Here is a 14,598-nt window from a genome sequence, read left to right on the forward strand (position 1 = left end):
CTTCTGATCATGTGCCGCTTGACAAGCAGTGACTCGTACACTTGGGTTCAAATGTTCAGTGTGCGTGAGCAAAGCCGCACGCATGTGAGATTTCAGGGAGCTGGCGGTGACACTGGCTGTGGCAATCATGTTATCACACCCACATGGGAATAAGATGGGAAGAGTGCTGACTAGTCTGTGAAACGCCCCTGCAACTAGTCACAAGCCTACTTTGGCATATGAACAGTTGAGTTTATATATATATATATATATATATATATATATATATATATATATATATATATATATATATATATATATATATATATATATATATATATATATATATATATATATATATATATATATATATATATATATATATATATATATATATATATATAAATATATAAATATTCTCTATCTCTATTTATATTTATTTATATATATTACTTTATTAACAGGGCTGGTTAGGCAGGGAATTCTGCCATACAGATGATTGCTGGGTTGGAGGGCATAGGGGAACCTGACAGGTTACATTTAAGATGTTCTGAAATATTGTTGACCAACAGTGTTTTGTTAAACGCTGTTATTTTAAATCTTCCCTAAACTGATGCACTTTAATCTAGGAAAATGTTTGTTGGAGGTCTCAGCTGGGACACAAGCAAGAAAGACCTGAAAGATTATTTTTCTAAGTTTGGGGAGGTGTCGGATTGTACCATCAAGATGGACTCTAACACGGGACGGTCTAGAGGATTTGGCTTTATTCTATTTAAGGATGCATCAAGTGTTGACAAGGTTTGTTTTGCTTCTAGGTGATATGCATGCTTCTGACTGCGAATGAGTAATGATGAAAGAACACTGCCAATGTTTTGTTGAATTTCCCTGATGCCCTGTCTTAAATATTCTCTGGCATGTATACATGTTGGGGGAACATTCAGCAGTTACTGGTTTGTAATTTCTTCATTTAAAATGATAGGAGCAATCTAGTGAGAATTACAAATTACTATTTTATATGAACTGAAAACTTTTTTAAAACCCTAAATTGTTCCCTTCCCTTTATAAAAACTCCAGGTTTTGGAGCAAAAGGAACACAGATTAGATGGACGGGTGATTGATCCTAAAAAGGCAATGGCAATGAAAAAAGATCCAATAAAGAAAATATTTGTTGGTGGATTGAATCCAGAAGCTGGAGAAGACAAGATAAGAGAATACTTTGTAACCTTTGGAGAGGTAAGGTTCAAATAAGTTAACTCCTCATCTAAGCAGAGTCTTGAAGGGAATCTGCCACCAGGGTTTTACTACTTCATCTGAGAGCAGCATGTTCTAGGCAAAGATTCTGAAACTAAGGCTGGACTCACACGAGCGTATGGTATCCGATGCGAGAGCATCAGATGCGATATGCTAATGTACCCCGGCTCAGGCTCTGCTGCGAGCGTGAGCCGAGTGTCATGCGACTGTAACCCGATCTTGAGATCGGGTCACAGCTGTGAAGCGGAGTGTGGGCGCAGCGGAGGAGAGGGAGGGGTTAATTCTCCCATCTCCTCCACTGTCGGCCTGTGTGTATATCGCACTGCACTGGGATAACATCAGAGTGCAGTCCGATGTATCTCTTGCATCCATTCACTTGAATGGGTGCGAGGAATACAGCTCTTGCAGACAATCGCAGCATGCTGCCGCTTTTCTTGCATCCAGAATCTGGATGCGATAAAAGCTGCCCAACTGCTCTCCATCATTGCCTAACATTGGTCAGAGTGCAATGCGAGATTTTCTCACATTGCACTCGTCAGATTTTCACGCTCGTGTGAGCGTACCCCAAGAATGTTTTTCTTAGATCACTGTATGCAGCTGTTCTGAGTTTCTCAGAATGGAGTGCAGCAGAGCTGGGAGCTGTCCCAGCCCATACCAAGCTCTGACTGGTGTCAAATCAGCAAGGGGCATATCTGACTGGTCTGCACATGCAGAAGAGTCACATCAATGTTAATCACAGAGCAATAAACCCTTTGAGTAAACAATAGGGTTTGTTTTTTTTTGGTTTTTTTTTAAAAACTTGCAGCATGCTGGCCTCTGCTTACACTGCAAAATCCTGGTGACAGGCCCTTTTTAAGGGTTCTTAACATTGCATTATTTTTTACAATTACAGTAAATGTACATTTGTTGTTAATCACTTTTTATAGCAAAAGGATGTTTATTCCCGTTCAGGGAAGGAGTCCTTGTGTGTAGATGGGGCTCAGTAGTGGAGCTCCTTACCCATATGGCAAATATTGGCTCTATAATAGCCAGCATCTAACAGCTATTGTTAACTATTTTATAATGCAGTATGAGGTATGTGGATGCAGCACTCTCCCAGGAGTGAATTCAGAACGAACAATGTAGTTTTCCAATAGATTATTAAAAATACAAACTTTTTAGAACACACTTCTGTACTAAGCGTTTTGGTTTTTTTTTTTAATATGCTGTAGTGCACACAGTTTACATATTAACTATTTCAATACTGCTGTCAATCTGACAATTGGTTGTCCACTACTTGGATAACCCCTTTTAAGGCTGGAAACGGACCTATGCTTGTAAAATCGGTCCGAGTTCCCTGAAAGAAAGCTCGCCCGATTTTAGTTCACGTTAGGTCAGTGTGCAATGAAAGTGCAATGCTTTTTTTTTTTTTTTAATTAATGACTTGCATAGCGTGTAATGCGTGTGTTCCTTTTTTTTTTTTTCAGCAGCTGTCATCTGCCGTTGAGCTCTGCTACATGGCCGCTGACAGCAGACACAGCCAGAGCGATGTAGCAGAGCTGAATAGCCGCTGACAGCAGACAGACAGAGCCGCACGATCAGAATGAAGTCGGATGAACGTCACCTGACTTCATTGTCATCCCGCAACTCTGTCTGTGTGGCATGGCCTGATTTTCGGTCAGCGGTGAAGATCACACCGGTGACCGCAAATCCCCTGAGTGACCGCAGTAAGCTGCGCGCGATCAGCGGTGCCGTCACTGAGGTTACCCGTGGCCACAGCTGAAGTCGTCCCGCTGAGAGCAGTGGCCGCGGGTAACCTGTGTGACGTCATCGCTGATGGCGCGACTCACTTCAGTCGCTGCGGGGAGCTCACAGAGCGGTCGTGATCTGACCGCTCTATCAGCTTCTGATGTAGCAGAGCTGACCGCGTCGAGGGACCTCTGTGGATTATGTCTGACATGGAAGGGTATTTGGGGACTTGAATAAAGTGGTGAAAGAGGTTGTTGTGGTGTTTTTGTTACACCAAAAAATTCTTTATTTGAAATATGTCTTCATTTACTTTATCTTACAGGTTAATCATGGAAGGTATCTCGGGGAGACGCCTGCCATGATTAATCTAGGACTTAGTGGCAGCTATGGGCTGCTGCCATTAACTCCTTATTACCTCGATTGCCAACGCACCAGGGCAATTCGGGATAGCCGGGTACAGTCCCAGGACTGTTGCATCTCATGGATACGGCTATTCCGGGCGGCTGCTGGCTGATATTGTTAGGGTGGGGGCCTCCCCATAACGTGGGGCTCCCCATCCTGAGAATACCAGCCTGCAGCTGTGTGGCTTTACCCTGGCTGGTATTAAAATTAAGGGGACCACACGCCGTTTTTTTTTTATTTATTTATTATTTTTTTTTTTACTGCATGATAGACCTGCCCACTGGCAGCTGTGATTAATTGCAGTGAGACAGCTGTCACTTATCGTGGGGGCGTGTCTGACTGCAACCAATCATAGGCGCCGGTAGGCGGGGAAAGCAGGGAATAAGAGATTGAATAATGAGTGGCCGGCTTTTTCTAAAGAGAAGCCGCCGGAGCAGTGTGACCGCTGTGCAGCGCCGCGCTGGTGATCTGGGATCAGGGAGTATGGGAGAGGGGGGGAAAGGAATAGAACGACATGGACAGAGAGAATAGAGAGGGAGAGACCGACTGACATTAATCGCATGTTTCTCAAAACACTGGAAATGAGTGAGGTCTCACAATGTCGGTCAATCTCTATAATTGACCGACATTGTGAGACCTCACTCATTTCCAGTGTTTTGAGAAATATGTGATGGTGTGAGTGCCAGTCCGTGTGACATGTATTTTTTTTTTCAAGCACCCATAGCTGCATTGGAGAGACTCGTGCGAGAAACTCTCCAAAAAGCAGCATGCTGCGATATATATTTTTTTTTTTTTTTTCTTCACCCAGTCCGATTTGGATTGAGAAACAAATCGCAGATGAGAGCTGAATCATTGAATAATATATATGTCCGAGTGCAATGCGAGAATTTCTTGCATTGCACTACTAACCATAGGTCTCCCCAACCTGAAAATACCAGCTCCCAGCTGTTCGGCTTTATCATGACTGGGTATCAAAATTGGGTGGGGGACCGCACACCGTGGTTTTTTTTAGTTTTGTTTAAATTTACAAAAAAAAAAAAAATTGCAGTTCCTCATTTTTAATACACAGCCAAGATAGACGTGCACAGCGTCTGTGATTGCAGTCACACCCCCCCCCACCCTAAGTGGCAGCTTACTGCTTCCAATCAGACACCGGTGGGTGGGGAAAGTCATGCATATGCAATGAAAGTAATGAGCAGCCCCGGAAGTGAATGAGTGACCAGGTAGAGGTTACAGCCGCGCCGTTGCCTCTAAGTACAGCCCGCTTGGTCCTATCCCCCTATCCTAAAACAAAAAAAAGTTGGGTCTGCTGGTCCCAGTTATCTGAGTCTGACAATCGCTAGTTTAGAACAATAAAACTTAAAAGATCAATGCAAATTAAAATTGATATCCCATGGAGGTCTGGATTTGGAATGATGCTCAAAATCAAAGTGGTAAATCAAATTTCAGCGAAAATGCCTCGAGACAAGAAATTGAGGCCCAGTAGTGTTTGTCCCCTCCCACGTGCCTGTACTGCCTCCCTACGATTCCTGGGCATGCTCCTGATGATGCAGCGGATGTTTTCCAGAGGGATCTGGACAGTCTGGTGCAACATGGTGTTGGTGGATGGAAAAAGATGTGCTTGAATGGATTCAGGTCTGGGGAGCAGACAGGCCAAACCATAGCATCATTGCCTTAATCATCCAGGAACTGCTGACACACTTAAACCACATGAGGCTTAACGTTGTCATGCATCAGAAGGAACCCAGGGCCCACTGCACCTGCATATGGTCTCACAATAGGTCTGAGTACCTCTGGCTAGCACATGGAGGACTGTGCAACCCTTTAAGGAAATGTTTCAATACACCACTGACCCACTGCTAAACTGGTCATGCTGGAGGATGTTGCAGGCAGCAGAACATTCTCCACGGCTTCTCCAGACTCCTTTCTGTCACATGTGCTAAGTGTGAACCTGCTGTCATTCGTGAAGAACACAAGGCACTAATGTCTAATCTGCCAGTTTTGGCATTTGCCAATCGCCCTGCATGGTGTTGGGCTGTAAGCACAGCACCCACTTGTGGAGGGCAGGCCCTCATTCCACCCTCATGGAGTCTGACAGTTTGAGCAGACACATGGATATTAGTGGCCTGCTGGAAGTCATTTTGCAGGGCTCTGGCACTGCTGCTTATTCCTTCTTGTACAAAGGAGGCGCAAGCGGTCCTGTTGCTGGGTTGTTTCCCTGCTACAGCCCCATCCACGTCTCCTGGTATCTGCTCCATGCTCTGTACGCTGTGCTGACACACAGCTAACTAACCACCTTGCCACAGCTCGCATTAATGTGCCATCCTAGATCAGCTGCACTACCTGAACAACTTCTGTGGGTTTATAGACACCACCTCATGTTACCTCTAGGGGTGAGAGCAATGACAAAATGCAAAAGTGACCAAAATAACTGTTAAATTATGAGAACAGAGAAATGGTTTGTGGTCACCACATGCAGAGCCACTCTTTTTTTTTTTTTTTTTTTTTTTTTTTTTATATAGAGGTTTTTATAATTTCAAACCTGTTACATCAGCATGAGAAACTTATTCCGAATCAGTGCTGCTTCATAACTAGATAGGTTTATTTTCACAGAAGCGTGAATTAAATGAGGTGCAGCACTTATGTCATATATTATAGTAGCGGGAGTGGTCCATGCTTGTAAAATAACCATTTAGAAAGAGGACAAAGCATAGAAGCACACCACTAACAATCATAACTATAACATTTTAAGTGATCCAAAACACGCATGAGTTAAACACACAATCACTTAATGCCAAATATGGTAAATATGAGCCAACCACAATAGATTAGCAATAATAATGAGCCAATAACACGTAACACAATCAGTAATGCCATGCAATAAGGGATACCATATTTTGACCTCCATTATTGTAAAAAAAAATTGAATCAATGTTGACACTGTCCGAAGAATATATACAGTGGAGGTGGGGGGGTATTTAGTCAGCCACCAATTGTGCAAGTTCTCCCCCCTTGAGTTTTTTTTTTTTTGCTCACCTTTCTTATCATTTTGATCCCATGGGGTGAGAGATTGCATGGAGCCCCAGATCGAGGGAGATTATCAGTGGTCTTGTATGTCTTTCATTGTCTTATTACTCCCACAGTTGACTTTCACACAAAGCTGCTTGCCTATTGCAGATTGTCTTCCCAGCCTGGTACGGGGCTACAATTTTTTTGTTTCTGGTGTCCTTTGACAGCTCTTTGGGCTTCACCATAGTGGAGTTTGGAGTGTGACTGACTGAGGTTGTGGACTGGTGTGTTTTTTACACTGACAAAAAGTTCAAACAGGTGCCATTACTAAACTGTAATGAGTGGAGGACATAGAAGCCTCTTAAAGAAGTTACAGGTCTGTGAGAGCCAGAAATCTTGCATGTATAATTTTCAAACAATCTTGCCAAATCAGTGAGGTGATTTTCTGTATTTGTTTTCTCATTTGGTCTCTCATAGTTGTGGTCACCTATGATGTCAATTACAGGCCTCTCATCTTTTTAAGTCTGAGAACTTGCACAATTGGTGGCTGACTACTTTACTAAAACGGTATACTCCACAAATAGTACTATAATACACTGGCTAGATAAACAAACAAACCCTCCAAAAGCATGACTAAATGAGCAGACCGTGAAATGAATTCAAACCTGCTGGTTGTGCCATGTGAAGGAGGGAAAATAAATCTCGTTTGAATAGAGGGGTGAAGTGCTGTAAAATTGGGAAGAAAAAAAAAGCAATTTTGACATTGATCTTTAGAGTTTTTTTATGACGTGCTCTGTTAAGGATGGCCTGACAAATGATTCTCATCAGTACAATTACAGCGAATAGTTTTTAATGGTGGAAAAAAGTGTTACGTGAAGTAAAATTTAAATAAAAATAAAAACTTTAAAGTTCAAATCCCCCCCAGTCGCCCCATTGGGAAATGAAAAGGTTAAAGAAAATGTACACATTTGATATCGCTGCATTCAGAAATGCCCGATCTATCAAAATATAAAATCAATTAATCTGATCGGTAAACTGCGTAGCGGCAAAAAAAATTTCGAACACCAAAATTGTTTTTGGTCACTGCATAGTTTGCGCAAGATGCGATAACAGGCCATCAAAACGTAGCATCTGATTAAAAATGGTACCGTTAAGTCCGCTTGAGACGCAAAATATCAGTCACTGAAAAATGAACGCTACGGATCATGGAAAATGGTGCAAAAAGTGCACTTTTTTGGACAAACTTTTTTGTGAATTTTTGTTTTAACCACTTAGATAAAAATAAACCTATACATGTGTCTACAAACTCTTACCGACCTAAGGCATTACACTGACACATCAGTTTTATCATATAGTGAACATGGTGAATAACATCCCAAAAACAATCGAGCAGCCGCTTTTTTTTTTTTTTTTTTGTGCTGTTTTACGGTAGACTCTTGATTGAAACCATTGTTTTTACCATAAAGTACAACTCGTCTGTCAAAAAATAAGCCCTTTTATATAGCAAGATTGATGGAAAAATAAAAGTTACGGGTCTCTGAGAAAAGGGAGGAAAGAAACAGAAAATCGCCCGGGGGTGAAGGGGTTCTGCTTGCTGTCTGTAAAATATGCTGTTCACAGATAACAGGAAAACCCAAGTGGCAGATTCCTTAAGCACAGACTTCTTCCCACAATTGTATTGTGAACAACCAGCAAGGAAGGAGGGAGTTGGGGCTAGGCAAAACACTACCAAGGCATTGAACCTCACATGGCCAGAATTAAGTCTCAGCCTCTCTGCTCTACTGTTGCAAAAACTGCCTTCGATAGAGTAACTTAGTCTTTCATGAACAAAACACTGGCTTGGGTATAAAATCTAATATGCCATGTTGAATTTTTGCCTTCTACACAAAGCAGACAGCTAGTGTGATGGCGTCCTATGACAGGAATGTCCTGCTTAATGTACCCGCTATTGCCTTTTTGATTTTTATACTTAACTCCTGAAGAAAGGCTACATTTAATGAGTGATCATTCCAGGCTCAGGTACTCTTACCGAGTTGTTCAGACACTTGGATGGGCTTGACTCATGTACTGAGTATAATGGAAGTCAATGGGAAATTCTAGCATTTTCCGGAAGATCTGCAGAAAATAAAGCTTGTTTCTCATTGACATCCATTATACTCTACATGAGTAGAGCACATCTGAGCATCCCAACTGCTAATTAGGAGTACCGTGCATGGTAGTGCTCCCTCATCACTACTCAAAAGGGTTTAGTTGAACACTAACATCAGGGGCCCTTGTATTCTTGATTCTCCTCACAAGCTATCTACGCAGATTACCTGCATTTTATTAATCCCCAACACGGCCATCTCTGCAAAATCTGGTAGCAGAATTCTGCTTGTACAATGACCTATCAAACTCTAAAATCAACTTCTCTAAATCAGAAGCCCTGAATATAAACGTCCTTCTTTCCACCTTGACTTTAAGTGGGCTAACTCAACTTTTAAAATATTTGGCAAACCTATTATAAAAGAGATGTAAACTTGACATACCTGCTGAACTTCCCTAAATTACTACAATATGTGCAGAACTGCTCAAGATGGACAAACGCTTTTGTGGTTTGGTAGAAGTGTGATCTTTAAAATGATCTCTTCCTATTTGCCATTTTGGAGCTTGACATGTCTTGCCTTCAAAGGATTCTCATCCCTCCTCGGACCCTGGAGAGTGGGTCAGTTGTCTCATTTCTTTCAATCACTTACGCCTAGACCCATTCACAATATGGACATGACTACTTTTGAGACTGCATGCTCGTGTGGGACCTCAATTATCTTCTCATACTTGCTGATTGATCCTCCTTACCAACCTGCCACTAAATTTCAATCACAATGGGAGACCAACTTCAGTTTTTATCAAAACGCCAATGGATGTAAATTTTGACATTAACCTGTAAAGCATTTATTTGCTGTAGTTTTGATCAGGCCAGTTATAAACTGCTATCCTGGTGGTATAGTCTCAACTCTCCTACATGCCCTCATGTGAATCCCATGTGTTGGAGATGTGGGGATGAGAAAGGTGACCGTCTTGCAGGCTCCTCACTGCTTTTTGGGGAAAAATTTCAGCTAATGATACATGGGATTGCAGATATAGCGTCTGACCTGAATCCTGCCCTTGTCCCTCTCAATTACTGCAGCAACCCTAAAAAATATATAGGCATTCTTTACTGAGGCACTTAATTGCGACAGCTTGTGCATGTATCCCCCTGCTCGTCGGGAGGGGGGGGGGTTTCTCTGATCTCCCATCTCCCGCTCATTCTCTAAAATAAATTACTGAATGGATGTTTATGCATAAAGGCTGCCCTGAAGGCATCAGAATCACGGTAAGAACCTCTGCTGTGCGCACTGTAATGTCTTCCCCTGTGTCTGAAGAGCCCAGTGTTCCCCCTGCCACAGTAAGTAGGAAAGGGGTGGTCCCTTATGCCTGTTTTCAGGCTGATATTGATGGCTCCTTCTGGTCTGTGTTTTCCAGGAGGTCAAGTCTGCTAGGAAATATAACAAGTGCCTTATGTCTGAGTTACTACTTCTGCAATTTAATAAAGATAACTTGCATATATTATTATACAGGGGAGTCTTTATGGGCATGCAAGTCATAGAAAGCTGAATAGGATGATACCTTGAAGTCTTATTTCAGAGCAATTCACATTTCTCTTGTATGTAAATGACCTGTTTCAGGCTATGGGCCGGACACTGTTCTCCAGGAGAATCTGCCTCCAGAGCTATTTAATAAAGGAGGCATACAAAATGTGATAGCTTCTCTCCTGATCTCACTGCAGATCTGTGCATGATTATAACTACAGGTTCTACAGTGCCTCAGCTGCAATCTCACAGGCAGTGTGGCAATACAGCAGAGCTGTCAAAACTGCAGTGAGCAACTTCTAAGAACAAAGTTCAGTTTTACTGTACTGTTACATCTCTCTCTCGTAACACCTATCTATAAAAATAAAAAACATTGACATCAGATCACAGAAGTAAAGTTAGTTATTTTTAATTTAGCTTATGACCTGTGTGTTCATATAGACTGGGCTTAGGAGGGTTGATTCTAGTGAAATTCCTTTATCAAAAATAATTTTCTCCTTACTAAACTTTACATATTTTAGATTGAAGCAGTTGAACTGCCAATGGACCCAAAAACCAACAAAAGACGAGGCTTTGTGTTCATTACATTCAAAGAAGAAGAACCTGTAAAAAAGATCTTGGAAAAGAAGTTCCATAACGTCAGTGGTAGCAAGGTAATTTTAATCGCTAGGCAAAGGCACTAGACTAATCAATGTATAGAGAATAGATTTGGGGTTGTTGGGTATGTTAACCTTTCAGTGAAATCCTTCCTTATTCATTGATCTAACTATTGTTTCTTATATTGTGGCTTTATTTCTTTAGTGTGAGATTAAGATAGCCCAACCTAAAGAAGTATATCAGCAACAGTATGGTGGAAGAGGAGGCTTTGGTGGTAGAGGTGGACGGGGTGGAAAGGGTAAGTGAATCAAGTGATGTAACTAGCTTCGAGGACCTGCTGAGTTGTTGGTTTGTTTTTGTTTTTTTTCAGGTTATCCCATTATTTACAGAAAAATTAGACCTGTATGCATCTGGTTTTAGACGTTTGTGTGCATAATACAGTATAGGTTTGAGACTAATGTACCTCAAAATTCAGTAATTTTCATATGGAGCCTTGCACATCATGACCTGTTTATTCAAATGCCATGTTCAAGTGAATGGTTTGCAGATGTTGGGGCTCCTTATTCTTCTGGAATTGCTGCACGTCCACTGCAGTCATATAATTGAGGCCTATACCTCTGTGTTATACTGACCTACTTATGCATTCTGTTCCTTCCAACTTATTCCCTTTTTTTTTTTTTTTTTTTTTTTTGTTAAATATTATATACAACCCCCTGGCAAAAATTATGGAATCACCTGGCTCTGAGGATGTTCATTCAGTTGTTTTTACTTTTTGTTTAAAAATAAAAAGGAGATCACGGACATGCCATCTGAAATGACTTTAGTTTTGTGTCAACTTTCTGGCTTTAAGAAACACTAAAAAAAAATCATGAAAACCATGTGCAAGTCAGTAACTGTTACTTTTGAAGACCAAACGTCGAAAAAATTATGAAATCGCTCAATATGAGGAAAAAATTATGGAATCGCCCTGTAAATTTTCATTCCCAAAACAAACACCTGCATTAAATAAGATCTGCATGTTAATCTGCATCTCTAAAAAGAAGTGATCACACCTTGGAGAGCTGTTGCACCAAGTGGACTGACATGAATTATGGCTCCAACACAAGAGATATCAATTGAAACACAGGAGAGGATTATCAAACTCTTAAGAGGGTAAATCATCACGCAATGTTGCAAAAGAAGTTGGTTGTTCAGTCAGCTGTGTCTAAAATCTGGACCAAATACAAACATGGGAAGGTTGTTAAAGGCAAACATACTGGTAGACCAAGGAAGGCATCAGTGTCAAGACAGGAAACTTAAAGCAATATGTCTCTAAAACAGGAAATGCACAACAAAACAAATGGGAGGAAACTGGAGTCAATGTCTGTGACTGAACTGAAAGAATCCGCCTAAAGGAAATGGGATTTACATTCAGAAAAGCTAAACAATAAAAAGATGACTACCTGAAGAGAACATGTAAATTTCCAGTCATTGATATGGGGCTGCATGTCAGGTAAAGGCACTGCAAATCAAAAAAGATCCGTGGAACCTCTGTTAGGAGTCTCGACACAGAAAATAGCCAGATCCCTCCGGGAAGGATCTAGCCAAGGAGTGGCTCTTTTTAAGGAGTCCACCATAACCACCATGTTAAGTGGCCGTTTTAGTCAATAAAAAACTCTTTGACTAGGTCTTTCCCGGAGGGATATCTGGCTATTTTCTGTGTCGAGACTCCTAACAGAGGCTCCACGGACCTTTTTTGATTTGCATACTTCCCAGGGGGCAATGCACCTAGGATTTCACGGTGTTGAGCGCCTTTGCTGGCTGCCGGCAGGGTTTTCTCTGGCTGGTCTCCCCGTGATCAGTGATTGTTTTGTCTTGCAGGTAAAGGCACTGGGGAGATGGCTGTCATTAACTCTTCAATAAATGCCAAAGTTTACTTTTGGACACTTTTTTTCTTATCCCATCAATTGAAAGGATATTTGGGGATGATGAAAGCATTTATCAAGATGCATCCTGCCATAGAGCAAAAACTGTGGAAACCTTCCTTGAAAGAAGACAAATAGTCCAGATCTCAATCCAATTGAAAATCTTTGGTTGAAGAAAATGGTCCATGACAAGGCTCCAACCTGTAAAGCTGATCTGGCAACAGTAATCAAGAGAAAGTTGGAGCCAGATTGATGAGTATTGTTCGAAGATGTGGAGATCCGGAATAAGGGCAATTCAGGCAGGGGTCGTGAGCAGCAGCATTAGTAGTACAATACCACACTGCTAATCACCATTGCAGACTGTGTTGTTGTTTTTTTGTGCGTTTTGTTTTTTTTTTTGTTACATTTGTCCATTCCATACACCGCCACCATCTCATGTTTGTTTCAGATATTGGTACATGCTGACAAATGTCTTCTTAGGTCAAGGACAGAGTTGGAATCAAGGCTACAACAATTACTGGAACCAAGGTTATGGCAATCAAGGATACGGCTATGGGCAACAGGGATATGGTGGCTATGGAAGCTATGACTACTCTGGATATGGGTATTATGGATATGGACCAGGTTATGATTACAGTAAGTGTCACTAGTTGCACAATCCAGAAAACTATTATAAATTCTTCATTGCTACACACCAAAGCGATGTAGAATCTATTTTCCAAAGCCTTTGTTTTCTTTCCCTCCCCACGTTAGGTCAGGGCAGTGCAAATTATGGGAAAACTCCTAGACGTGGTGGCCATCAAAATAACTACAAGCCATACTGAACATTACTTCAGGTATGCATTGCTTAGGAATTCCAATGTGACTTGCATGTATACTCTGCAAATTTGGCTGTGTTAAATTGTATGAATAAGTAATAACTTATTATTCTGTCATTAGGTAAATACAGCTGATTTGGGGGTCTGCTTAAAACTGCAGCTCTGCTTCTAGGGACTGCCTCTTGGAGTTGAGTAAGGACTCTTGCTCCTTTTGTACAGATGGCCTCATCCTAGGGAACCAGTGTCAACTTCCACCTTTTTATTTTGTATTGTTTGTGTCATACATTTCCAGATTTGGAAGTGTTAATTTTACTGTACTTTTTGGTACCTTTTGGATTCTAATGTGTATTGTAAGGTATTTTACATGTGCAAATTCACCATTACATTTTTGAAGCTGTCAAAGCTTTTGAAATAAAAACAACTTTGACTAAACTGTTTCAATCTGTGGGTTTAAATGGTGAGCGCAAGTTGAAAGGATTGTCTGGGCATATTCTTCTCCATTGCTTGTGTCTTTTAGTAGATATGTTAACACACTTGAAGCTGTACATGTGCTGATGAAACTAAAATCCTGGAAAGTCCCACTGATTAAAAGAACCAGTGCATGATTTTTGCTGGCTTCTACATGGCTGCTTAATTCCTAATGTATAACTTGTAACAGCACAGTGATAGGTGAACACTGACTATAAAAGTCCAGATCCCCGCGATCTCAAAAGAACCTCCAGCTTCGGGCACTGAGTTCAGGGAACTTTGGCTAATGATCTGGGTTTACCCACCTGAGTGATTTAAAACCATTAAATATCAAAGAGAATAAAAATAAAGCAAGCGCTTCATACTTGTCAGTCTCCGTGTGGCTGTTTCCAGGGCCGCTCACTCAAACACCCAGGTCCAACGTAATCAACACGTGGGTATAGAATGACCACCTGCTATGAGCTTCAGGCAGAGACTGAGCCACAGCAGTAAGCGGTGACTTCACTCAGTTTTTGTGGTCACAGCGGGAGGTTCCCACAGTCCATCTGTGATCACAGGTAACCTGACCCCAGGTGACCTGATTGAACTAGGGGACCTCACCTGAGGTCAGGTTACCTGCAATCATAGGTGGAGGAACATGGGAACCTCCAGCTGTGACCACAAATTACATGAATGACTTCATTGCTGTGGCTCAGTCTCTGCCTGAAGCTCAAAGGTCATAGTCTATGCCCGTGCGCTGTCATTTCAAATATAGCAGACCTGGAATTTTTTTTTTTTTTTTTTTGTGGATTGAGTCTCTGAACTGGGTGTTTGGGGTTATTAAAGGGGTGAATG

The 14,598-nt window shown here is 41.5% G+C and overlaps 1 protein-coding gene across 3 annotated transcripts in view; it reads left to right on the forward strand.

The window, feature by feature from the left end:
- The window catches only part of HNRNPAB (heterogeneous nuclear ribonucleoprotein A/B), a 94,565-nt gene extending 80,959 nt beyond the window's left edge, over positions 1 to 13,606 (forward strand). For 2 of the 3 annotated variants that reach the window (XM_075344566.1, XM_075344568.1), the window contains exons 3-9: positions 609 to 777; positions 1,054 to 1,212; positions 10,499 to 10,630; positions 10,779 to 10,872; positions 12,959 to 13,114; positions 13,232 to 13,314; positions 13,418 to 13,606. In XM_075344566.1, coding sequence (XP_075200681.1) covers positions 609 to 777; positions 1,054 to 1,212; positions 10,499 to 10,630; positions 10,779 to 10,872; positions 12,959 to 13,114; positions 13,232 to 13,302 — 781 coding nt within the window. In that variant the 3' untranslated portion in view covers positions 13,303 to 13,314; positions 13,418 to 13,606. Of the gene's footprint in view, positions 1 to 608; positions 778 to 1,053; positions 1,213 to 10,498; positions 10,631 to 10,778; positions 10,873 to 12,958; positions 13,115 to 13,231; positions 13,318 to 13,417 lie in introns of those variants that run through there. The other variant, XM_075344567.1, reaches the window with a different exon arrangement.
- The last annotated feature ends 992 nt before the right edge of the window (positions 13,607 to 14,598 follow it).

This window comes from Anomaloglossus baeobatrachus, chromosome 4, assembly GCF_048569485.1.
Source record: "Anomaloglossus baeobatrachus isolate aAnoBae1 chromosome 4, aAnoBae1.hap1, whole genome shotgun sequence".
NCBI classification, from domain to species: domain Eukaryota; kingdom Metazoa; phylum Chordata; class Amphibia; order Anura; family Aromobatidae; genus Anomaloglossus; species Anomaloglossus baeobatrachus.